The sequence below is a fragment of the Salmo salar genome, chromosome 17 (genome assembly GCF_965601325.2).
Source record: "Salmo salar chromosome 17, fSalSal1, whole genome shotgun sequence".
Lineage (NCBI taxonomy): Eukaryota > Metazoa > Chordata > Actinopteri > Salmoniformes > Salmonidae > Salmo > Salmo salar.
The window spans coordinates 47865329-47890768 of record NC_138307.1 but is presented as its reverse complement, the minus strand read 5'-3'; the positions used below and the strand labels follow the sequence as shown (position 1 = coordinate 47890768).

At 44.4% G+C, this 25440-nt stretch overlaps 1 protein-coding gene across 4 annotated transcripts in view; it reads left to right on the top strand.

Moving 5' to 3' along the window:
- The first annotated feature begins 99 nt into the window (after window positions 1-99).
- Window positions 100-25440, top strand: part of LOC106575986 (kinesin-like protein KIF21A) — a 41275-nt gene continuing 15934 nt past the window's right edge. For 2 of the 4 annotated variants that reach the window (XM_014152765.3, XM_014152764.3), the window contains exons 1-19: window positions 100-448; window positions 13654-13876; window positions 15390-15572; window positions 16652-16801; window positions 16982-17116; window positions 17795-17968; window positions 18458-18573; window positions 18992-19187; window positions 19602-19791; window positions 19933-19996; window positions 20132-20335; window positions 21051-21095; window positions 21593-21653; window positions 21754-21871; window positions 22069-22257; window positions 22725-22924; window positions 23070-23177; window positions 23284-23352; window positions 23513-23661. In XM_014152765.3, the coding sequence (XP_014008240.1) occupies window positions 408-448; window positions 13654-13876; window positions 15390-15572; window positions 16652-16801; window positions 16982-17116; window positions 17795-17968; window positions 18458-18573; window positions 18992-19187; window positions 19602-19791; window positions 19933-19996; window positions 20132-20335; window positions 21051-21095; window positions 21593-21653; window positions 21754-21871; window positions 22069-22257; window positions 22725-22924; window positions 23070-23177; window positions 23284-23352; window positions 23513-23661 (2615 nt within the window). In that variant the 5' untranslated portion in view covers window positions 100-407. The remainder of the gene's footprint in view (window positions 449-13653; window positions 13877-15389; window positions 15573-16651; window positions 16802-16981; window positions 17117-17794; window positions 17969-18457; window positions 18574-18991; window positions 19188-19601; window positions 19792-19932; window positions 19997-20131; window positions 20336-21050; window positions 21096-21592; window positions 21654-21753; window positions 21872-22068; window positions 22258-22724; window positions 22925-23069; window positions 23178-23283; window positions 23353-23512; window positions 23662-25440) is intronic. The other 2 variants (XM_014152768.3, XM_082963798.1) reach the window with 1 other exon arrangement.

The following is a 25440-nucleotide window of genomic DNA, read 5'->3' as shown; positions in this document are numbered from 1 at the left end:
CAGTCATTCAATGGGGGGGTTGATATTTCCCCTCTGTCAGATTGGTAGGGTGCAGAAGGCGTGGCTTGATTACGTTTCGCTCCTCGGGTCGCACACAGGAGCGAGCAAGTGTATTATTCTGTCCCCACCACCTAGCATGGCTGGCCTCTACACGGGAATAATGCAGTGTCATAGAAATGATAACCTCGAATATTATTCAGAATGCGCCTCGCCCGAGTTAGAGCACAGAGAATAGCACACGAATGCTCACATCGTATTGCAATTATTTATAGAAAGTGGATGTGAGCTGTGGTGGCTCAAGCGCTTTGGTAACGAAGCTGCCTGCCGCACACCGATAAAGAAAAAGAAAATCCAGCTATTTATATCGTGGTTGTTCCAGACGTGACGACCCTCCGGACTTCGTAACCATGAGTGGACAGGACGAAAGTTCGGTGCGGGTCGCATTGAGGTAAACCTGTGACATTGGATGGTGTTTTTGTTCTGTCGGAAAATTATGCTCTTGGTCACGCCTCTCCAGGATAATGTACCTATTATTATTGTGACCATGCCGGTGTTGATAAACCACAGCATGGGCTGTTATAATGGCCTATTTACTGTGTAATAACATTCATGTGTGTATAGCCTAAACAAATGAGCTTTCCTTCCAAAATAACGCACGGTAGATTAAAATGTGGCAAAGCGATCAACGTTTACGTAGGGTTTGGCGATAGCAATAACAATACGTTTCTCCTTGTATTTATTCTAGGACGCATGTCAAATGTCAAACTACTAAAGCAGCACGGCCTTGGATTTGTTTAAGTGTCACCATCAGCCCCCCATATAGACCAACCAAGTATATAGCCAGCACCATTTCCTAGGTTATGTTTAAGGAGTTTCCTTTGTTGATGCTTAAGGTACTGTACAGTACTCCATTTCTCAATGGCCTGGCTGCAGACATGATGACTACATGAATTTATGAATGAAGGCAGGAGGGGCGGATATGACAGGAGAAAGCAATACCATATCAGACTTATCCATACATGTCCCAGATGCTAAGGGTTTGCAAATGAGGGATTTAGGAAGAATGACAGAACCAGAATGAACCAAAACAAATGATATACAACATATCAATACAATAATCAATCATGTGTCTGTCTGTGTGTGTGTCATAGATCTGTAATGTCATGTGAGAGGGATCAGTGGAAGACGGAGAGTAAGACCTGTCTGTCCGTTAGGTTATCGTTAGCTCTCTCTCTCTCTCTCTCTCTCCTCTCTCTCTCTCTCATTTCAATTTAAGAGCTTTATTGGCATGGGAAACATATGTTTGCATTGCCAAAGCAAGTGAAATAGATAGATAATAAACAAAAGTGAAAATAAAAAAAAATATTAACACTCTCTCTCTCCAGTTACTGCAGGCAGACTTTGACCCAGTACTCTCTTTACTAAGTCTCTGCCTGGACTGGGCCTTGATTTACAAGCCTCTCTCCTGCATATAAATGCAGCCATATTCATGAGACAGTATACTAGCAGCAAGCACATCTACATAACTTGATATTGTAGAGACTGTTTTAATTGCAGACATGTCAGGCAGACAGTATTTAGAGATTTCCAAAACAATATACAACTGTCATTTCACATTGATAGCATTTAACTGCAAGGACTAAATACTTATTTCAATGACTACATAATAGCCACTGAACTGTTGGTAGCATAAGCAATACAGAGACTGTCCTCAGTGTTAAAATAGCTAGCTCCCCACAACACAATCGCAGACAGACACTAGTGTGTGTAAACCCTTGTATCCATCTGAATATGAAGCCTCATGAATCATGTGCTAGCTTTGTATACTGTACACATTTGCCAGTACTTTTTTCCTCTCTCTCTCTCTCTTGCAACTTTAATTTGGTCTTTTGTTTCCTCCACAATCAGGCTCCCACTCATTATTCTCATGGAGGAGCCAGAGGAGAGAGGAGAGAGTCTGTAGAGGACAAGACCAACTACTGTATCTAACTGTGATCACGAAAACGGAGACATGCGTAGACTCAGATTATCAGATAGCATGTAATAACATGTTGATAATATGTTTATAACATGTAACAGAAACTCTGGGTTTTGTTGACATGTTTTAGGTGTTCTAAACCCCCCACACACCATTGCCTCTTCAGGAATCTAACAACATCTTTATCACCTGCCCCTGGGCCCTGATATACATTTTGGAACCTGTCACTAATCCAAGTGTCCAGTGTATGGGTCAGTAAGCAGATCCCTTAAGCCTACAGTACAGGGATACCTTCCCTGTCCCTGCTGTACCCTGCACCTTAATGCTCTCTCTGCTATCCTGAGAACACCGGCTCTGCAGAGCTCACTTCATCACATTATGTACACATCCACTCCCGCACCCACACGCTAGCACACTCTCGCCAAGTCACTCTCTAAGCCTGTAGCTCGCTTTTCCTTTCTCTCTCCCTCTACCTATCCCTGTCTCGCACACACACGCGCGCACGCACGCACTGGCAGGACAGCCGTTACACTGGCTCATAAACAAATAGGCACTGTTTAATCTTCCCAAAACCCTCAGACAGACACATAGACCTCCAGTACAAAAGGTTACACACACTCTTGAGATCTAGAGAGTCATTACAGAGACAGCCCTGTGTCTGTCTAAGCCTGCTTTCTGCTGTTGCCTTGGGTCCATTAGGCTGAATGTCTATCTCTCTCTGTGTCAGAGGAGTTCTTGCATGGTGACATCAGCTTTGTCTGCTGTCTGCCAACCTGTCTCAAGGATAATGCTATTATATAGGCCATTTCATATTCTGATCTAATATAATACGTGCAGCCTTGGTGGCTGCCAGATCTGCATGTGCTTGCCTTGATCCAACCCTACTGACTTGAAATCACATGAGTACATATATCTGGCAACCAAGTTAACTTACTTGAAGCACAAAAACATGACACAAAAAGTTAAAACATCCACTTAATCATTCTTGTCATGACTTTACAACATTATCAAAGCTGCTATCGTTACAACTACACAGTACATTAGCCCTGATGAGTTATAGTAACATCCATAAGAGCTCCCCCCCCCCCCCCATGGCAACACTGTAATTACTTCTCTGTGTTGGTGGAATCTGTTGAGCAGCAACTTTATCACAGTCACTAAGTACATGTTTAAGACAGGTTGACTCACAGGTTTTCACTGCCTTGTAACAGTTGAAACAGACACCACACACACACACACACACACACGACGCACACGCACACGCACACGCACACGCAGCACGCACACGCACACACACACACACACACACACACACACACACACACACACACACACACACACAGAGCGATCACCAACCAATGTAGCTTGTTGTTGTTAGATACAGAGCCTGTGTGTGCCAGTTGGCCTAATGCTGTCTGTTAGCGAGGCTTCATTCTTCAGCCCCAGTTTATGCACAAGGCTCATATGGTCCATTATCATCCAAGTGCTGTTCTGGTGGAGTTAATGATTGTGACAAGTAAAAGGTCAATGCTTTGGCACCAGAAGTACACAGTCGTGTGTTTAGGAGTGCGTTACTGCGACAGAGTCAGTCAGTGACTCTCATGAACATGTGTTTTCCAATGCTGTTCTTGAACATAAATTACTGGCATATAGATTTTTGTTTGATTTTTTTCTGTGCATTACACATTTTCATTTTGTGCACATTACACGTTTGCACCCGTTTCATGTTTTTAGGCCAGTGCTGTTAAAACACAGAGACAAAGGTATAGCTGTTCTGGACACAACTATATCAAAGTATTTATTCACTGGGCAGTCTCGTATGAGTTCAGTCTAAATGGAATAAACAGATAGATTTGAGCAATTTTGCCCATGTAAGTGTTAGTATGTTTGTTTGGTAAAGTAAAGGGTGACCAGATGAGCCAGTCAAGTGGTTGTTTCATGAATATCCTTGAAGTGAATGAGGCATTAATTATGCATAGCCTCAAGCCTGGATCTACGCTACAGTGTTAGTTGTTTCAGGTTTCAAGTTGTTCACGTTCGAAGCTAGACAGGCCTTTTACTCTATTTCAGCTAAAGGCCAAGTCAAAAGAAGACACTTGTTTCCGAGAGCAATAGAATTGGCACGATAACAGACATGTCATGTAATGTTACTGTAATTTTTATTGTGTTCAGCTTCTGTTTCCGATATTCTCATGTGGGGCAAAAGTCACCAAAACAGCTGCTATTGGGCAATGGGACCAAACCCTCACAGAGTAACGTCCTTTCCACTAGTTGGTCTTTCAGAGTGTCCATCAAAGCCCAGCTCCTCCCCCTGCATTTAGCCCCAGGTGGATTATTCTTAAATATGCATGAACCATCTGCCGGCACGCGTCATGTGATATTGCAAAGTGTCCTTACTTACTACGAGAGACAATAACAATAGTTACAGTATCTATTCAATTTCATCCACTTCTCTCAGTATCCAAGTAAGGCTAGGTGTTGTAGCTGAATCCTTCTGGCTGAGACTTCTCTAAATGATTCAGAGTCCAAGTCAGAGTCCTTTATACTAGAGTAGTACAACACTGCCCCAGCCTGCCAGCCAGAGGGACAGAGTGTTTACTTTCTAATATTAGTTTTATATTAGAAGGTGTTTCACACATAGAGATGGGATATTTATCTTTCATACAACACACAACAGGCCCTAAAATCCCAACATGACCACAATGCAAGCCCTTAAAACGGCACAGCAGAATATCACAAGATAAGCTTGTGTTCGCTTGAGGTCAGATACATGAACTCAGCGCAGATTGATAAACTGATGTGTTTTAGGAATCTCACTGGTATCCCATTGCCAGAAGAGATGAATGTGTCCCTCAATTTATTTTCTCACTCATTGCCCTTGTCCGTGACATTGCAAAACATTTTTGGGTTGTTTTTTTTCCCATCCGAAATAACTCAAATTCACAAGGTTGTAGGTCTGTCAGTGTCGTCCTCTTATCTAGTGTTTTGACAGAGTTCCCTTTGTGGCATAATGGTATTTAACTGCCCTTGTCACAACAGAATGTTTCCATATATGATCGCTGTTATTTTGTGTTATTCATCATAAGGCTGGGCTTGAGGAAGATAAGATGGATGTGTGTGTATTTATGTGTGTGTGTCCTCTGTCTCTTGTCCTGGTTTCCCCCCTAACTGACAGTGTGAAACCGACAGCCACTGCGTGGACCCCTGCATCCCTCTTCCTGCTCTTCCCTATTGCTGCACCGTGAAATCTGACCCAGGAAGCAGTAGAGCTGTGGCCACTGGTCAGTGAACCCTCTGCCCAGTGTGGTAACCCTGTGAATGGACATCACTCACCCGTGTAGAAAAGCCCTGCCAGATTTAAGCCAGGGAAGATAAGTGGGGGTTCTAGAGTGATATAATTCTCTGTCTGAATCTCCCCTTTCTTTCACTAGTGGCTTTGGTAACTGAAGTGACATCATTAGACTGGACACTGAGAGTGAGATTTATTCATTCAAAGATCATTTGATGAAAACATTTGATGAAGACATTTGATGAAGACATTTTTAGGAAAAAGTTGTTTGGTTTATTTGGTTTGAGGCGCTTACTTGTATAATTTTCATCAGTTGATCATTGTTGAAAACTGCAGTTTTGTCTTTCTGTGCTCTGAGGCGAAAAGGCCTGTTAGTACCTGTTAATCACAGAGCATTGATGTTGAGAATAATCCAATGACTTGCCTCACGATCTCCACTCCAGTACAGTACTTAACAATGGACAGACTGTTCCTAAAAGCAAGTAGAATGGACCATATAACTCAGTTGAAGACTGACACTGTTGTTGTCAGCTGTTATTGTTTACTGTAGCTACTGTATTACTCACAGTGATGCTCTGTAAATGTAGCTTAATGCACTATTCGCCGTTACAACCCTGTCATTATGACAGACACTAAACAATGTGTCAGTCAGTGAGTCAGGTGCTTCTAAGGCAGAAGGAAAAAGAAAAATCACACCTGATGTCCTGAACAGTGAATGATGACAGTTGACATCATTATCCACACGCACAACACACAGTGTTTGCCTTTTGCGTTTTGCTTCACAATGTCATAATTGAAACAAACACAACATTAGAGTGTCAGGACAGGAGCACTTGGTATGAAATCCACTCCATATGACGACAGTGGACGATGCCAGTCAGATGACAGTGGAAGTAATATTCCCTTTTAAGTGCCTTTTTCTCCCCCAGCCCATTTCTACACCCCCCAGCCCATTTTTTCTTCCCCCCAGACCATTTTTTCTTCCCTCCCAGCCCATTTCTTCATCCCCCCAGCCCATTTCTTCATCCCCCCAGCCCATTTCTTCATCCCCCCCAGCCCATTTCTTCATCCCCCCAGCCCATTTCTTCATCCCCCCAGCACATTTCTTCACCCCCCCCAGGCCATTTCTTCACCCCCCCAGCACATTTCTCCCCCCCAGCCCATTTCATCACCCCCCCAGCCCATTTCTTCATCCCCCCCAGTCCATTTCTTCATCCCCATCTTCATAATGACCATGTACAACTTAACCGTCAAACTGAAGGTGCTTTACGAGAGAGAGGAGAGGCTGCTGTAGTGTTTCCTGTGGTTATTGATTCCTGAAGAATAGAGGGCGAAGCTGAAGCTTTTCTTTCTTCTTTCAAGGGGACCTTTCAAAACTGATTGAGACACTTGTTGTAAGCAGCGCAACAACAGAACCAGTTATCGGGTGTGTGTGTGTGTGTGTGTGTGTGTGTGTGTGTGTGTGCGTGTATGTGTATCAGAAGATCACTGTAAGCCCAGTGTATACAGTTCCCGGGTCTCAGGTGCAATAAAGGGCCAGAGAAGGGTATGTTTGCATGCCTGTGTTTCTGGGCATGTTTTTGTGTGTGTGTACAGTTGTGGCCAAAAGCTTTGAGAATGACACAAATATTCATTTTCACAAAGTTTGCTGCTTCAGTGTCTTTAGATATTTTTGGCAGCTGTTTCTATGGAATACTGAAGTATAATTACAAGCATTTCATAAGTGTCAAAGGCTTTTATTGACAATTACATGAATTTGATGCAAAGAGTCAATATTTGCAGTGTTGACCCTTCTTTTTCAAGACCTCTGAAATCCGCCCTGGCATGCTGTCGATTAAATTCGGGGCCACATCCTGACTGGTGGCAGCCCATTCTTGCATAATCAATGCTTGGAGTTTGTCAGAATTTGTGGGTTTTTGTTTGTCCACCCGCCTCTTGAGGATTGACCACAAGTTCTCAATGGGATTAAGGTGATATTGATGTTTTGTTCCCCGAGCCACTTAATTATCACTTTTGCCTTATGGCAAGGTGCTCCATCATGCTGGAAAAGGCATTGTTCGTCACCAAACTGTTCCTGGATGGTTGGGAAAAGTTGCTCTCGGGGGATGTGTTGGAACCATTCTTTATTCATGGCTGTGTTCTTAGGCAAAATTGTGAGTGAGCCCACTCTCTTGGCTGAGAAGCAACCCCACACATGAATGGTCTCAGGATGCTTTACTGTTGGCATGACACAGGACTGATGGTAGCGCTCACCTTGTCTTCTCCGGACAAGCTTTTTTCCGGATGCCCCAAACAATCGGAAAGGGGATTCATCAGAGAAAATGACTTTACCCCAGTCCTTTGCAGTCCAATCCCTGTACCTTTTGCAGAATATCAGTCTGTCCCTGATGTTTTTCCTGGAGAGAAGTGGCTTCTTTGCTGCCCTTCTTGACACCAGGCCATCCTCCAAAAGTCTTCGCCTCACTGTGCGTGCAGATGCACTCACACCTGCCTGCTGCCATTCCTGAGCAAGCTCTGTACTGGTGGTGCCCTGATCCCGCAGCTGAATCAACTTTAGGAGACGGTCCTGGCGCTTGCTGGACTTTCTTGGCTGCCCTGAAGCCTTCTTCACAACAATTGAACCGCTCTCCTTGAAGTTCTTGATGATCCAATAAATGGTTGATTTAGGTGCAATCTTACTGGCAGCAATATCCTTGCCTGTGAAGCTCTTTTTGTGCAAAGCAATGATGACGGCACGTGTTTCCTTGCAGGTAACCATGGTTGACAGAGGAAGAACAATGATTCCAAGCACCACCCTCCTTTTGAATCTTCCAGTCTGTTATTCGAACTCAATCAGCATGACAGAGTGATCTCCAGCCTTGTCCTCGTCATCACTGACATGATGTCAGCTGGTCCTTTTGTGGCAGGGCTGAAATGCAGTGGAAATGTTTTTTGGGGGATTCAGTTCATTTGCATGGCAAAGAGGGACTTTGCAATTAATTGCAATTCATCTGATCATTCTTCATAACATTCTGGAGTTTATGCATATTGCCATCATACTAACTGAGGCAGCAGACTTTGTGAAAATTAATATTTGTGTCATTGTCAAAACTTTTGACCACGACTGTATGTATGTATGTATGTATGTATGTATGTATGTATGTATGTATGTATGTATGTATGTATGTATGTATGTATGTATGTATGTATGTATGTATGTATGTATGTATGTATGTATGTATGTATGTATGTATGTGTGTAGAATGGTCCCTCCTTAACCCCTGCTCTACAGCATCAGTGTCTCAGGGTAAAGACACCCTGGGGAGTAAAGGGTCTGCTCCAATGCACATTGCAGTCCAAATACATTTCCCTATGGTTTACAGTATATCATATTGTACAAAAGCTGATGAAACTAACACTGTAAAATTGTGAACGAATTTGATCACTGTTATTTACTGATAGTTGCTGGTTGAAAATACAATCTACACCCGACCTTCTAAACAGCAGGTTTGCATGGGTGGGAGATTTGGCTTACCATGGTGACATCACCATGCAGTAAATTGATTAATAGACCAATAACAAAGCGAGTTCAAAACCTCTCTGCCAATAACAGCTGGTTTTCAGTTTTCCCCTCCCACACAGACCACTCCCAGACAGTCCTAGCAAAACTATAATGATTTTTGCAAAAAAGCCATTTTTGCCCATCTTAATGGAAATCTATTACAGTAAGGTACTTAATTGTTACGCAGAAATGATTTGATATTGATATAAAAACAGCTGCATCGGGCCTTTAAAAACCCTGTTCCTAGTGCATGAATTCCTCAGGTACTTAGCCACAAGTTAACCTCTGATATGAGAGGAGTTAAAAAGCCAGCCGCCTGACTCCATTCTCCTCTCTTTGTAATGTGTGGGCACAGGGCAGCAATGCTCCCTCTTCTTTCTGTTTTCTTCACAAATTAATGCGAAGAAGTGGTGAATAATTGAATGATTGATTGTTTCCTGTAATCTAGTTGTGTATCGTGCCTGTTGTTTTTCCCTATTCTGTGGGTCCAGATGCTTCTCAGGACTCATTGTAGCTCTAGAATTAGATTAGGGCCGAGATTAGATTTGACAATGGTCTGATGTTACTGTTGTGGTTTGCAGCAGGAAAATGATGCGTGATGGTCTCTCAGGGGACCATTGTGGTTGGCTGAGGCGGAGGCAGGGGTTGAGGTCAAGCCCTGATCTGCAGTGAGTCAGCATGATGATGCTGTGGCTGAATCACCTTTTTTTTTACCAGCATAGCTATTGCTATTCATGGAGATCTACACACATACTGTATAGTCTCAAACATATCCGTAGCAGAGAACACTGGTTAGGACGGTTACCAGCCTTCCCTGGTGCAGTCAGTGCACCCTGGCCTCGGCCCTACAGTACATTTCTAATTTTACAAGAGCCCTTCTGTTTGAAGTGTGTTTGTTTAGTAGGAGATTATGCTGGCTGGAAATGTGACTGTGCTACTGCCTGGCCCTGCGTCTTTCAGCCCTTTGAACCAGGTCAGTGTGTTGTGGCGGTGGTGGCTGTGTGGAGAAAGGGGACAGAGAGAGAGTGGGAGGGAGAGAAGGAGAGAGACAGAGAACAAGAGGGAGAGAGAGGGAGAATAGAGAGCGAGGAGAGGGAGACAGAGAGCGAAGGGACAGAGAGAGGGAGAGGAAGGGGAGAGAAGGACAGAGCGAGAATGTGACAAAGAGAGACAAAGAGAGACAGACAGGCAAGGCTGCCCCAGATAGTTCGGACTGGGTCCTTAGGAGAGAAAGGAGAGTCTTGGCTCAGGCCCAGGACAGCTGCTTCTGAATGGGTTAGAGCTATAGTGAGCTAGCCTGGCGCAGTCCATTTTGTTCTGAGAGGGGTTAGTGCATGGTGCTCCTCTGGCTGTCACTGTAATCGATGTAATGAGGCTGCCAGCGTGAAGCTAACTGGACATGTCACATGGTGAGAGTCTCTGTCAGGAGCTCTACGGTGTTTGTGTCCGTACGCGTGTGTGTTTGCTTGCATGTGTGTGTGTGTGTCAGTCCATATGTGTGTCAGCCTATCATCTCACAGAAGCGGCCTAGCCCACCTCTTCTGAACCGGATTATTAAACAATAGCTATTTTATATTCCATGAAGCAGGCTTAACCTGACCGGGGGTTGACTGGATAAATGTACAGCCGCTATCATAGAGAGCTAGGTGCTCACTGCTCAGTCAGTCAGTCCCCCTGTACTGTGTTAGGCAAAGGCTTTGGGGCCCCTATAGAGGTACAGGAACTGGAGAGTTAGATTACTCTGGGAGAAAACAAGACATAAGACTCAATGGTTTGTGGCACTATAGTGTAGTGTTGTTCTATGCTGGTCATGGGGATGGAGTTGGACTCAAAGGGTGTGTACATTTTTGGTTCAGCCCAGCACTAACACACATCTGGTTCAACTAATCGCCTAATCACTGATTGCCTTGATTAGTTTTGTCAGAGCTGGGCTAGAACAAAAATGCTCACCAGTCTGGGCCCCCAGGACCAGTATTGAAAATCATTGCTGTAGTCTCAAGGGTGGATTAGTGCTTTAAAAGTCTACATGATGGTATGGGGAAGTTACTGTATAGGTCAACCCTTATTCACCCTGAAGGATCCAGTGTTTTCATTTGACTCATAGCCTGAAACCTGTCGGTCAACTATCCCAGCTAGAGGACAAATGTAATGTACACAAGTGCACTGCTCACTCACTGCAATGTGAAGTGTGCTCAACACTCATAGACTTCTCATTATATATTTTATAGGCCTCAAAATAACAGAGGCACTCGTCCACTGTTGATGACCTTATAGAGCCTTCACAGAGAGAATGCCCTAATGTACAGACGGGGAGAATCTCACTTTCATTTCCTTGATTCCTCATGTCCTCTCTCCTCGCCTCCTTCTCAAAACAGGTTTTGAGGAGGCAAAGAAAGAGGAAGCAAGGAAACATGGAAATGCAATTGAGAGTCTCCCAGGATATTTGACCAGCTCAAGATTGTCGACAGATTCCCCCTGAATAAAAACATTAAACTCAACTGACCACTGCCACTTCAAAGCTGCTTTTTCAACACCAGAAAGACATTTCAGATTGGAGACACTGGGGGATGTCACAGACAAGGCTGGAGTCCTAGACATTCACACACAAGCAGGAGTGTTTGACTGGTTGTCTTACGTCACCACCTTGGCTGGGATGCTCTCATCACAATCAATCAGACCAATGATGTGATTTAAACTGCACTGAACTCTTTCCTCATGTAGGGACATTTGACACCAAATGAAACGCTGTTGAATGTAATCTCATGACCAGTGCTGTGTATTATATACTATCTTTCATCTCATATTTGGCTGGAAGCCAGCCCAGCATTCTCACTTGTAGTATTTCCGTAGCATTACTGTTACTTAACGAGTGGTAAGCAGTGATGTGTATTATCTTTGTTATGGTGGATAACAGTGATGGTTCTGTCCTGTTTTAGGAAGCAGGCCAAAGGGATTACTATGGATTCCCCCTAACCCCCCAAACCTCTAAAATGTGTCAAACAGAGGTCTGTCAGAGGGGTGTTCTGCAGGAACATGAACAAAGAGATCAGTAATGGACTAGTCAACAACTAGCCTACCTGTTGAGGCAGCAGCAATATTGAAATACTGAAATACTCTGTAGCAAATACAGAAGGAAGTTATGACCCAGATGATGTACTAGAGGTGTAACATTACAGGTAATGCAGCCTCATCTCCCCCTCTTCTCTTCCTCCTCTCCTCTCATCTATCCCTCCCTCGCTTTGTCCCCTCTTCTCATTCACTGTATAATCCCAGAGAGAGGTTGCTAAATAGCTGGGATCTGATGTCACTGGGGTACAATAACACAGTAGCGTAACTGTGTGTGTGTGTGTGTGTGTGTGTGTGTGTGTGTGTGTGTGTGTGTGTGTGTGTGTGTGTGTGTGTGTGTGTGTGTGTGTGTGTGTGTGTGTGTGTGTGTGTGTGTGTGTGTGTGTGTGTGTGTGTGTGTGTGTGTGTGTGTGGAAGTGTGTACTGTATCCTGACTCCAATCACAATGCTGCCCTTATAAAGACAATTACAGGCCGCCTAACACAAGTAGTACATTTACTTACAGTAGTCTTCCATCAAGTCTTCGGAATATTTCCCATTTGAATTTAGTTGAAATCCTGTGATATTTCTCCAGTGAGTTCTGTGATGAGCTAGACATATGAAATATGACAGGCGCAGGGGCAGCGTGTATGGGGGAATTGCAAGGCAGGGTGTGACTGTTTACCTAGTGTAGCTCCACAGCTTCCACTCCTCTCTGAGCCCAGGCTCGAACACTGAGGGCTCTGTATAGGGGCAGAGTGGTGGAGTGTGCTGGCAGCGTGAGGAGAATCACACACACAGACACATACGCACGCACGCACGCATACAGACTCGTGCAGGTATGCACGCACACAGGCACACATACAAACACGCAGGTATGCACACATGCTCCAGTCCCCAGATACTGTATACCCCATGGTATTACCAGGGGATTCAACAGGCCCCTAGAAAAACAGATTACTGAGTACAGCAACCGTTTTATAGAAGCAATAAAGCACTCAAACGTTACATATCGGGAAAAACAGGGTTAGGTGGTTAACTTAATGTCTAAAAGTCAACCATAGCCCTGAATCATACTCGACATGCAACTTTCAAACTCAGCTTATCAAACTTTCTACATTCAAACTCAGCTTATCAAACTTTCTACATTGAAACTCAGCTTATCAAACTTTCTACATTCAAACTGCTTATCAAACTTTCTACATTCAAACTCTGCTTATCAAACTTTCTATATTCAAACTCTGCTTATCAAACTTTCTACATTCAAACTCTGCTTATCAAACTTTCTACATTCAAACTCTGTTTATCAAAGCTTTTCCCTTGAGGTTTTGTCAAGGAGCTAAGGACTCTATACCTGCTGCATGCCACATCCCTGCATACCACAAGTCAATATGTCAAAACATCAGAATAAGTACTTGCATCAGGTTTAGTGACATTACGATATTGGATAACGTTTCAATGCCTCTTCTGATGACATGCCACAAGTGAAGATATCAACATATTAGACACATCTATGGAAGGGTGGAATGTTATGCAGTGACTAACTGTTATGAGATAATGTGTTCTGTGCCTTAAATTTAACCCTCAGCAATTAAGAAGACATCGAAGGAAACCAAGCACACAAAGCATCTCTGTGATTCTCTCTCTCTCTCTCTCTCTCTCTCTCTCCTCTCTCTCTCTCTCTCTCTCCCTCTCTCGCTCTCTCTCTCGCTCTCTCTCTCCTTTTTTGTATGCCTGTTCAGGTTAAATGTTTTATACAGTTACAAACCCTAACCCAACATCTCTCTCGCTCTCTCTCAGGATTCGTCCTCAGCTGGCGAGGGAGAAGATCGAGGGATGTCACATCTGTACGTTCTGTATGCCCGCTGAGCCCCAGGTGATGCTGGGTAAAGACAAGGCGTTCACGTATGACTACGTGTTTGACATGGACTCCCAGCAGGAGACCATCTACACACACTGCACTGAGAAACTCATCGAGGGATGCTTCGAGGGATACAACGCTACCATCTTCGCCTATGGACAGGTCAGATATTTGCATGACACACACACACATGCACACACACAGAGCACAAATGCATACATATACACACGTGCACAAATGCATAAAAAACACACACCATATTTGCCTACAGACTCAATGCGGTACAATGCTGGCCACACCCAAGGAAATGGCTTGGCTCTGCCACACACAGGAATCCACCACATGCCCTGTGGTCTCTGGTCCCTTGCCGGATGAATTCAAAAACAGTGTTGTTGCTGTAAGCAAGCAGAACATGTTATCACACCTTGTTTCCAATACCAAACTCACACAAAGTCATTTATCAAACCCCTATCAGTGACTCGGTGAGGGGTATACTGTAACTCTGCTAAACTCACATTGACTGTGAAAAAGTCATTTATCAAACCTTACAACTAACTGTGTCTCAGTGAGTGATACAGCACTGCTAGAAACTGTTCTCAGTTAGGCTCCAAGTCTTCAATAGATCTCATTTCATATGAAGAGAGAAGCAAACAGGCCATGAAAACAGTCAACTCAGCAAAGGCAGGCATGTTCTAACAGGACCAACCTCAGGGTTTTTATTGGCTTGATAGATTAGCACATGTGACTGACTTTCTATAGTACATGTTCATATCTATCTATCTATCTATCTATCAGGCTCTCTTTCACTATCTCTCTCTCTCGTTCTCCCTGCTTTCTCTCTGCCTGTCTGTCTCACTCTCTCACTCTCTCAAACTCCTTCACTTTATCTCTGTCGCTCTCTATCCTTCTCTCTCTCTCGCTCTCGCTCTCACTCTCTGTCTCTCTGTCTCTGTCTCTCTCTCTTGTACTTTTAGCGAATCCCTCTGTCACAACTTCTTCCTCTGAACTGAAGCTCTATAGTGGAGCTCTGCGAAACTTTCCTTTCACTCCTCTCCTCCTCCTCTTAATCTCTCCGTCCATTCTCCTCTACCCGCTACATTCTTCTCAGCCCCATTGTCTCCCTGTCAGACTCTCATTCAGGGGGCACAGCGGGTCGCGCACGCACGGACCCATATACACATGCACACTCACACACAACTATTTATATGTACGCATGCACGCACACACACACACACACACACACATGACATCTACACAAATGCACACAAAAATGCACGGGCACACACACACACATTCACACACACCACTGTCAGAGTATCTTTCAGGTGACGTGTGAATTAGCGTCGCATTCCGTTGGTAGTCACCATGACAACCAAGCCCCCAACCCCAATGTTTGTGCACTGTGAATTAGGAGCAGGCTTTAGTCCAGGAGAATCATTTTGGCAGGGCTTGTTTTTCTTCTATTCTGAACATTGACGTTTTGTACTGTTTTTTAATTTGAGTAAGAAAAGCTCAACTGATCCCGCTTTATGACTTGCTGCATTCATGAGACAGCACCATAGGCCCACTGACTGTCTGAATAAGTTTGAAGTCAGATAAGTGAGTAAATAAATGAAACAATATCATTTGTTATTGATCCTATCATGTCCTCCCCCTTCTTCTCCCTCTCCCCCAGACTGGTTCGGGGAAGACCTACACCATGGGTACAGGGTTTGACGTGAACATCTGTGAGGAGGAGTTGGGAATCATTCCCCGGGCAGTCAGACATCTCTTCAGGGGCATTGAGGAACGACGACAGGCCGCCACAGAGCAAGGCAAGCCTGTACCCGAGTTTAAGATCAACGCACAGTTCCTGGAGGTATGTGTGATGAAACGTATGTGCTTTTGTAGCTGAGGTGATTTGGTTAAGACATTGGGTTGGTGAGCGGGAGACCCGTATTCAATCCCGACTGGTTACACTTTTGAACCAGAAATACAATCTCTCTCTGTAGTCTCACATTAGCTCTGCAACATGAGGAAGCTAGGAGATGTAGGTTTCATTGGCCCTGGAAGGCATTATTCCTTACTTAAATCTATCCTGTTCCCTTCCCTCAGAGCTGCTAACACAAGAGAGGTATTAGGGGAAAGGGTTCTGGCTAGGGGTTGCTGCATCTGTGTGTAGCAGCGTGGAGCAGAGGGAAGTATTGCTCATGGGATGTATTCAGCTAACTTAACTCTACAGGCAGATGATTTATCACCATAGAGTAATTACTAGGGAATTACATGTCTCACTCAACTCTGATATCGCTTGCTGATGCATGTCTCTAACAACTAATAAAGCAGTGGCCTCCCGAGTTAGATACCGGGCTGTATCGCAGTCGGCCGCGACCGGGAGACCCATGAGGCGAGTTAGATACCGGGCTGTATCGCAGCCGGCAGCGACCGGGAGACCCATGAGGCGACGCACAATTGGCCCAGCGTTGTCCGGGTTAGGGGAGGGTTTGTCCGGCTGGGATGTCCTTGTCCCATCACGCTCTAGCGACACCTGTTGCGGGTCCGGGCGCATGCACGCTGACTTCGGTCGCCAGTTGTACGGTGTTTCCTCCAACACATTGGTGTGGCTGGCTTTCGTGTTAAGCGTGCATTGTGTGCATTGTGCCCTTTTGGCGGGTTGTGTTTCGGAGGACGCATGGCTCTCGACCTTCAACTCTCCCGAGTCCGTATGGGAGTTGCAGCAATGGGACAAGACTGTAACTACCAATTGGATATGACAAAAAAGTAAAAAAATAAAATAATGATATACAAATTAAAAAATAAACTAATAAAGCAGTATACTTGCCATAACCAAAATTACTTAGCTACTGATGTTTTTCATGCACAGTTATTTAGCTTTGGGGTATTGGCTCGTTGGCTAGTTTTTTTATTTGACAAAGTATCCATTTTTTTCCCCCATCCCAGCTGTACAATGAGGAGGTGTTGGATCTGTTTGAATCAACGCGTGACATGGATGGGAAGAGACAGAAGTCCACCATCAAGATTCATGAGGACGGTAACGGAGGCATCTACACTGTGGGAGTCACCACACGCACGGTCACCTCCGAAGCAGAGGTTAGTCTCAATCGCAGCCTAAAGCAGAATAACACCAAACTGTACCTAAGGTCATTGGTTAAATATATGTTATTGCTGTAAGCCTAAATCTGTCTGTGTATGTGAATTGTCAAACAGAATTTCTCTCTTGAATACAGTGTACTCTAAACTCTCCCCTCCTCCCTCCCCCTCCCTGTACAGATGATGCAGTGTCTGAAGCTGGGTGCTCTGTCCCGTACCACGGCCAGCACCCAGATGAATGTCCAGAGCTCGCGCTCCCATGCCATCTTCACCATCCACCTGTGCCAAGTCAGAGTCTGCGCTCCGGACGACAGTGTACGTGGCATCACACCAGTGGGCTGGAGCTCTCTAGAGCCAAGCCTAGGATAGGATACGCTTTTAACAGTCTATTTCACTGGCTGTACTATTTTCACTTAGCTGTTTTCCCTGTCATTCTTTAGAAATTACATGATTATAAGGTTATTAGGCTGCATAATCATTACCATTTTATTTGGGGGTTGTAACAAACAACCACTCGTTTGTTGCCAATTGTGAAAACACACTTTAATAGCATGTCATTTCCTAGTATTTATGAGATCAATAAACACCCCAGCTGATAAACAAGATGACTGTGAAATGCAGAGTTGCCCAAGCCTCCCACACAGCTCCCCAGCCAGCGACACAGCTCCCCACACAGCATATCTCCCCACATTGCTCCCAATTCACACACACACCAGCTGGGCATGATGTCACCCTCCTCTCCCTGCCCGCTGATTACATGAACAATATACAGGCTGTTACAGATACAGACAGGCCTATCCACTGGTGTTGTTATTGAGAGTTATAATGGAAGACGAAAACCACCAGTTATATTTCTCTCATAGGCCGAATCAGTGCTACAGCCGAAATGTCGATACACATGTCCAAGACATGGAATTACAAACACAATCACCATGCGTATTTGCCCCACAGTCTCTTATTTGTTTTATACACAATGCCCATCTCCTCCTTCAGGAGTCCAATGACACAGACAACCGTCTGGCCAACGGTTCCTCTGAGATCAACGCTGAGTTTGAGACGCTGACGGCTAAGTTTCACTTTGTGGACCTGGCCGGGTCAGAGAGACTAAAGAGGACAGGAGCTACTGGGGATAGAGCCAAGGAAGGCATCTCCATCAACTGTGGACTGGTGAGACTCTCACTGTGAAATAACGCATGATATAGTTAGTAAGATGTACACACAGTGCCTGGTTTGGGTCAATTTATTACAAGTTGACTGACTTGAAATGGAATTCACCCTAACCATTCGCAATGCTATAACAGTGCCTGTAAAAGTCATAGATTACTCAGCACTAGGAGGTTTTAGAGAGTCAGGACAGTGATGATGCCATGTCCTCTTCTTGGACGACTGACATGAACTGTTTCAATGATGCACCTGTTGTCTAGAGCATTGGAAACTATGGGAAAAGGAGCCTCCTGGTGGTTGAGAAAGATATTGCAGACGTTCTACCAACACTGTCTGCCGCCATCTCTTTGATTGACAACTGAATTTAAACATCACATTAAAGGAAGGATTTGATGCTTTATTTTGATAGAATGCAGATGTTTAAGCCTCATTTTTAAGGACCTCATCTCATCTTTATGTCTCCTCGGTCTGTTTTTTCCTCTCTCGCTGCAGCTTGCGCTGGGTAACGTGATCAGTGCTCTGGGGGACAGGAGTAAGAGGTCCACCCACGTGCCTTACAGGGACTCGAAACTCACCCGGCTACTGCAGGACTCTCTGGGAGGAAACAGGTCTGTATGTCCTCATAAACCACACGAATACACCGTATGTAATAGTGTTGGAAGATGTAGATATAGAGGTTAATACTAGAACCTCTCCTTGAAGCTTTATTCTGTGGATGAATGAATTATCTGTCCAACGAAGGTCTGCTGACTGGAATATCAATGTTTTAAAAGTGATCCATTAAAACCGGAATTTCTTTATGCTAGTGAGTGAATTAATTACCATCTATATGAACAATTCTCGATTTTTGACTAAATTAGAATCATTAATTCTGTACGGCTTTTCCATGTAAATCACTAAGTGATTTACATTGATATCAATGCATTGCCGGTATAGTTATTCAGTTCCTAATGTAGTCTTATTTTTCCTGTGTGTCTGTCTACGGTCTGTGTCACTATTCCGTCCATCTTCTATCTCTATCCCCAGTCAAACGGTGATGATCGCGTGTATCAGCCCATCTGACCGGGACTTCATGGAGACACTGAGCTGTCTGAACTACGCTAACAGAGCCAGGAACATTAAGAACAAGGTGATGGTGAACCAGGACAAAGCCTCCCAGCAGATATCAGCTCTCAGGACTGATATTGCCAGGCTACAGATGGAACTGATGGAGTACAAGACGGTAAGAGAAGGAAAGACGGATGGAGGGTGCAAGAGAGAGAGAGGGAGATTTTTGTTTGTTTGTTGCTATTTTAGATATCTTTATAAAGGCCCTGTTTTCCAAGTCATATGGTAAACTGTACCATTATACGGATCCATATAACTTAAAACGTACTAGCAGCTGCACGTGTCCATTGAGGCTGTATTTCTGGTAGCCTGGAATCCAACTAAACAATAGTGAAACCGAGGGATATTCAGTGTGTATTTCAGTCTGTATTTCTCTATGATCTACGCTCATCTCTCTGGTCCCTCTGGTCTGAGCAGGGAAAGCATATGGTAGGGGAGGTATAACAATGTATAGTTGTATTGGCCTAACTGATCTACTATAGTGATCTACTATAATAACCATAGTCCTCTGGTCTCTCTCTGGTCTCAGGGCAAGCGTATGGTGGGGGAGGACGGCATGGAGAGCATCAACGACATGGTCCATGAGAACAGCATGCTACAGACAGAGAACAGTAACCTGAGGATCAGGGTCAAGGCCATGCAGGAGACCATTGACGCTCAGAGGGCCAGACTCACACAGTACCTCAGTGACCAGGCCAACCAGGTCCTGGCCAAAGTGGGTACGTACTGGGACAGGAATAATGGGCCTTATTCACACTGCGCCAAGATGATTCAAAATCCAGGCTAGTGGGATAGGAAGTGCTCCATTTAAGTCTATGGAAAAAGTGCTGAAAATGCCCTCATGTTCGAATATCTTTCAGGTGAGGGGAATGAGGAAATTGGAAATATGATCCAGAACTACATCAAAGAAATCGAGGAGCTCAGGTATGATGCATGACATGTCTCTTACATGTACAGTATGATGTGTCTGTAGAAAGGAAGGCATTGAGTATTGTGACATTTGGTTTTGGTGTTTGGAGACCAACAACAGTGTTCTGACCGTTGGTTTTGTGTCTGCAGAGCCAAGCTCCTGGAGAGTGAGGCAGTGAATGAGAACCTCCGTAAAACCCTGTCCCGTGCCAACACACGTTCCTCCCTGTATGGGGGTGGGGGCTCCTTCTCCCCAGCCCAACTCGCCCCAGAGAGAGAGGCCTCTGACATCATCGAAATGGCCAAGAAAGATCTGGAGAAACTCAAGAAGAAAGAGAGGAAGAAAAAGAAGAGGTAGGAGTTGTTCTTTTCCCTTCATACCTTTGATATTGCACTCATTCCACGTTCCTGTTTTGATGTACATTTCACGTACATGCCATGAAATCGATTGCATTATGTTTGTTACAATTTGTAACTCTCTATGTCCAAACGTGTGGATGAAACAATAGGGAGAATGGGTAGACTTTGATGGTCGACCTTGAGTCTGACAGTGATATGCTCAGAGGTGGTTAGAGATGGGGCGGGCATGGTGGGGTGAGGGGGAGAGGTGGTACTGGGGAGGGAAGGGGAAGAGGATTAGAGAGGGGGTGTGGGGAGATTACAGAGGCGAGGGAATTGGTTTCCGTTGTTGTCCCGGGGTGTTTTGGGTAATTAGTTCTGGCACCCAGCCTTTCCCCTTCAGCAGTTACCTGTTCCCTCTCTAATGTCTATCTAATACCCCATGCATTAGGATGGGTTTATATAACAGGCCCAATCATGTTCAGATGTACCTGTACTGTACAACTAGTCTCTCTCTTTCTCTGTGGTTTAATGCACATTTGATAAACAACATAGCACATAAATGGCTTGGTAGACATCAACAAGCCAATAGAAGACAACCAGTGCCAAATCCTCTAAGGTTAACCTGTTCTTCTTTGCTACACTCTTTTCTGCTCTCTGGTTCACTCTCTTCCCCGGCCAACCTCACTCTCTCAAACTGTCTCCCCCATTCTCCTCCCCTACTCTGAAGACTGCAGCGGCTCGAGGAGAGTCACCATGAGGTTGAGCTTGCCAGGTTTGCTATGCCCCTCTCTCCCCCATCTCTCTAACCCCCTTTCCTCCCTCTCTCCCCCATCTCTCGAACTCACTTCTTCCCGCCTCTCTAACAAAGCTTTTACACCTGCAGGTAGTTGCCACACCTGGAGGAAAACCCACTTGTAATCTCTCCCCCTTCTTCTTATCCCTCTCCCCCTTTCTGCATTGTTGAGACCCTTAAACTAACGAAATGAACTAAAAGAGTCAGCACTCTTTGCCATGATGCAACCACATAATGTCAATCAATCATTCACTAACACCTACTTCAAGGATGATTCTAACAACCAAATGATTTGGGTTCTGTTTGAATTGTGATTCTAACCTAACATGCATTTTTACAGTATGCAGAAAAATCAAGGTAGTGTGTCCATGAACTGTATGGTAGTGCTGTATGGTAGTGCTCCCTGATAGTCTAGTGACCTGATGTCTTGCGTTTGCAGTCAATGGCTCCCTAAACCTCTGGTTCCGTCCTCACAGTGTGGTCAAGGAGGAGGTACCAGACAACGAACAGGAACGAGGCAACGACGAGGCTGAGGGGGTACGTCTAAGAATGTCCTTAATTGGCATATTTAAGTCAGTGTGTGTGTGTGCTGTGTGTGTGTTCTTTGTACTCACATCGTGTAAATGTGTGTGAACAGGATGACCACGTCAGTGACCATGAGGAAGGAGAGGAGCTGGAGGGAGAAGACGAGGAGTATGAGATGGAGGGTGAAGAGAGCTCGGATGAGTCAGACTCCGAAGAACTGGATGAGAAAGGTAAAACTCTCTCACACACACCCATCCAAAGGTGCTTTTACACTGTCATAAAGAATGCCTTGCATCTTTGGTCCTGGCTCTAACACCCCTTATTCATTCACCATGATGAGATTATTCTGTTATTTTAATAAAAGAATAGTGAACATGTCAACGAAGCGTGTCTCATATAGCTAGTTCTGTGTGTGTTCTCTGAACAGAGAACTTCCAGGCGGACCTGGCCAACATCACGTGTGAGATCGCCATCAAGCAGAAGCTGATAGACGAGCTGGAGAACAGCCAGCGCCGTCTGCACACGCTCAAACAGCAGTACGAACAGAAACTCATGATGCTGCAGAGCAAGATCAGAGACACACAGCTGGAGAGGGACAAGGTGCTGCACAACATGGGTACGTATACGAGAGAAAGAGACGTGCACAGGAATATGGTGACAGATTAATGAAGGGTTGCATTTATTTGTTTAGGTGCTATGTGCTATGTCGCTACATCTCAGAGTGAGTGTATTATGGAGTTATATAACTAACATATAACTAACTCTATCTAACTAATCCTGTCCACCACCAATGACATCATACCTGTACATAACATTTTAATGTATTTTGTATAAGTCTCTCTGTCATGATTTGTTATTTTACACACCATGAAGTGTGTGTTTAAACCCCTTATTTCTAGAGGGCCGTCGTATTCTGTAAATCACTTTGTGACTGTGACAACTGTTGCTTTAAAAAGGCTAACATTTGAATGACTGATTTGATTGATATTCCATTGTGGCTGTGCTGAGCTGTGTCGGTTGAACTGAACAGTGTTGTGTTGTTTCCACCGTGCCTGTGCTTAGCTGAGTTAGTTGTGTCTGCAGGCTCAGTGGAGACGTGCACGGAGGAGAAAGCTAAGAAGATTAAGTTAGAATATGAGAAGAAGCTGAGCTCTATGAACAAGGAGATGCAGAAGCTGCAGTCAGCCCAGAAGGAACACGCACGCCTCCTCAAGAACCAATCACAGTACGAGAAGCAGCTCAAGAAACTCAACCAGGATGTGGCTGAGATGAAGAAAACAAAGGTTAAGAGAAAATTGTGGATGGAAGGATGGATGGGTGGTAGGGTGGGTGGGTGGTTAGTTGGAGGAATGGGTGGATTGATGGATGGATGGATATGTTGACTGATTGATTGATTGATTGACATGTAAATGGTGGGTGTTGTGCTAGGTGGGTCTGATGCGTCAGATGAAGGAGGTGCAGGAGAAAAACAGAGCAACAGAGTGCCGACGCAACAGAGAGATCGCTACTCTGAAGAAGGACCAGCGCAAGCATGAGGTAACGTTACAGACCGGAAATAATGTGTGTTGTGAAGTTGTGTTTAGCCTGTGACAAAGTTCAATTCAATTGAATTCTATTGATATGATGTGCCTGTCACTTACAGCACCAACTGAGACAGTTGGAGGCTCAGAAGAGGCAGCAGGACCTGATACTGCGCAGGAAGAATGACGAGGTAAGATACACTGGGTCATGTTCAGTATGGCAAACTGTAGCAAAACGTTTTGCAATGGAAAACAAAATATCTTTGTACTTTTTGGACACGTTCAGGTAGTATCTTTGTTTCAAAACATTTTCTCCCTACTGAACATCGCCCTGCTTTCCTCCTGTGCTAGGTGACAGCTCTGAGAAGGCAGGTGAGGCCAACTTCAGGGAAGGTGAACAGAAAGGTGAGCCTACCGGAGCCCCTCCAGGACCCTTCTCACCGCAGCATCCTAGGGAGACCTCACTCTGCTGGGGCAGCAGGCCCCAATGGCACCCCAAGGTACTACCAGCAGGACTGATGGTGTGAGTGTGTGTGTGCATGTGCTTGTGCGTGCGTGCGTTTGCCCGTGTGCATAGGCATGATGTGTTTGTTAACCAAATAGCTACAGTTACAAAATACATAAAAATTACATAAAGAACAATGTATCAAAATAAACTACAATATACTTGTATTTTCTAATGTATTTAATAAAAATACATGTTGTCAGGGATTTCTTCGTCGGAGGACGATATGGCGAAATCATCATCGGAAAATGAGGACCAATATGCAGCAGAGTTGAGATGGTTCATTTTGAACTTTTAATAAATTCCAAAAATGAACATACAAAATAACAAAAATGAACGCACGATACACTGACAGTCCTGTTAGGTTTACACACACTAAACACGGAACAATCTCCCACAAATACACAGACAAACACACCCAACTAATATAGGACTTCCAATCAAAGGCAACACCACACAGCTGCCTTCAATTGGAAGTCCACCCCAATTAACTCAACATAGAAACAGATCAACCAGACTACACATAGAAATACATCAACATAGACCATAACTCAAAACCCGGAAATAATAAATCAAACGCCCTCCTAACTAACACACCACCCTGAACCACATAAAACAAATACCCTCTGCCACGTCCTGACCAAACTAAAATGACAATTAACCCTTATACTGGCCAGGACGTGACACATGTATTTTGTATTTTAAAATGCAAGCAACCGGCCCGAAAAGCAACAACATTCTGGACGTGTGTTGGGTCATTGTTCTGTTGAAAAACAAATGATTGTCCCACTAAGCCAAAACCAGATGGGATGGCGTATCGCTGCAGAATGCTGTGGTAGCCATGCCGGTTAAGTGTGCCTTGAATTCTAAACAAATCACAGACCGTGTCACCAAGAAAGAACCCCCACACCATCACACCTCCTCCTCCATGCTTTACTGTGGGAAATACACATGCAGAGATCATCCGTTCACCCACACCACATCTCACAAACACACGGCGGTTGGAACCAAAAATCTCTCATTTGGACTCCAGACCAAAGGACAAATTTCCATCAATCTAATGTCCATTGCTTGTGTTTCTTGGCCCAAGCAAGTCTCTTCTTCTTATTGGTGTACTTTAGTAGTGGTTTCTTTGCAGCAATTCGACCATGAAGGCCTGATTCACGCAGTCTCCTCTGAACAGTGCATGTTGACATGTGTCTGTAACTTGAACTCTATGAAGCATTTATTTGGGCTGCAATCTGAGGTGCTGTTAACTCTACTGAACTTATACTCTGCAGCAGAGGTAACTCTAGGTCTTCCTTTCCTGTGGCAGTCCTCATGAGAGCCAGTTTCATCATAGCGCTTCATGGTTTTTGTGACTGCACTTGAAGAAACTTTCAAAGTTCTTGAAATGTTCTGGATTGACTGACCTTCATGTCTTAAAGTAATGATGGACTGTCGTTTCTCTTTGCTAATTTGAGATGTTCTTGCCATAATATGGACTTGGTCTTTTACCAAATAGGGCTATCTTCTGTAAATCATCACTACCTTGCCACAACACAACTGATTGTCTCAAACGCATTAAGAAGGAAAGAAATTCCACAAATGAACTTTTAAGAAGGCACAACTGTTAATTGAAATGCATTCCAGGTGCCTACCTCATGAAGCTGCTTGAGAGAATGCCAAGAGTGTGCAAAGCTGTCATCAAGGCAAAGCTGTGGCTACTTTGAAGAATCTCAAATATAAAATATATTTAGATTTGTTTAACACTTGTTTGATTACTACATGATTC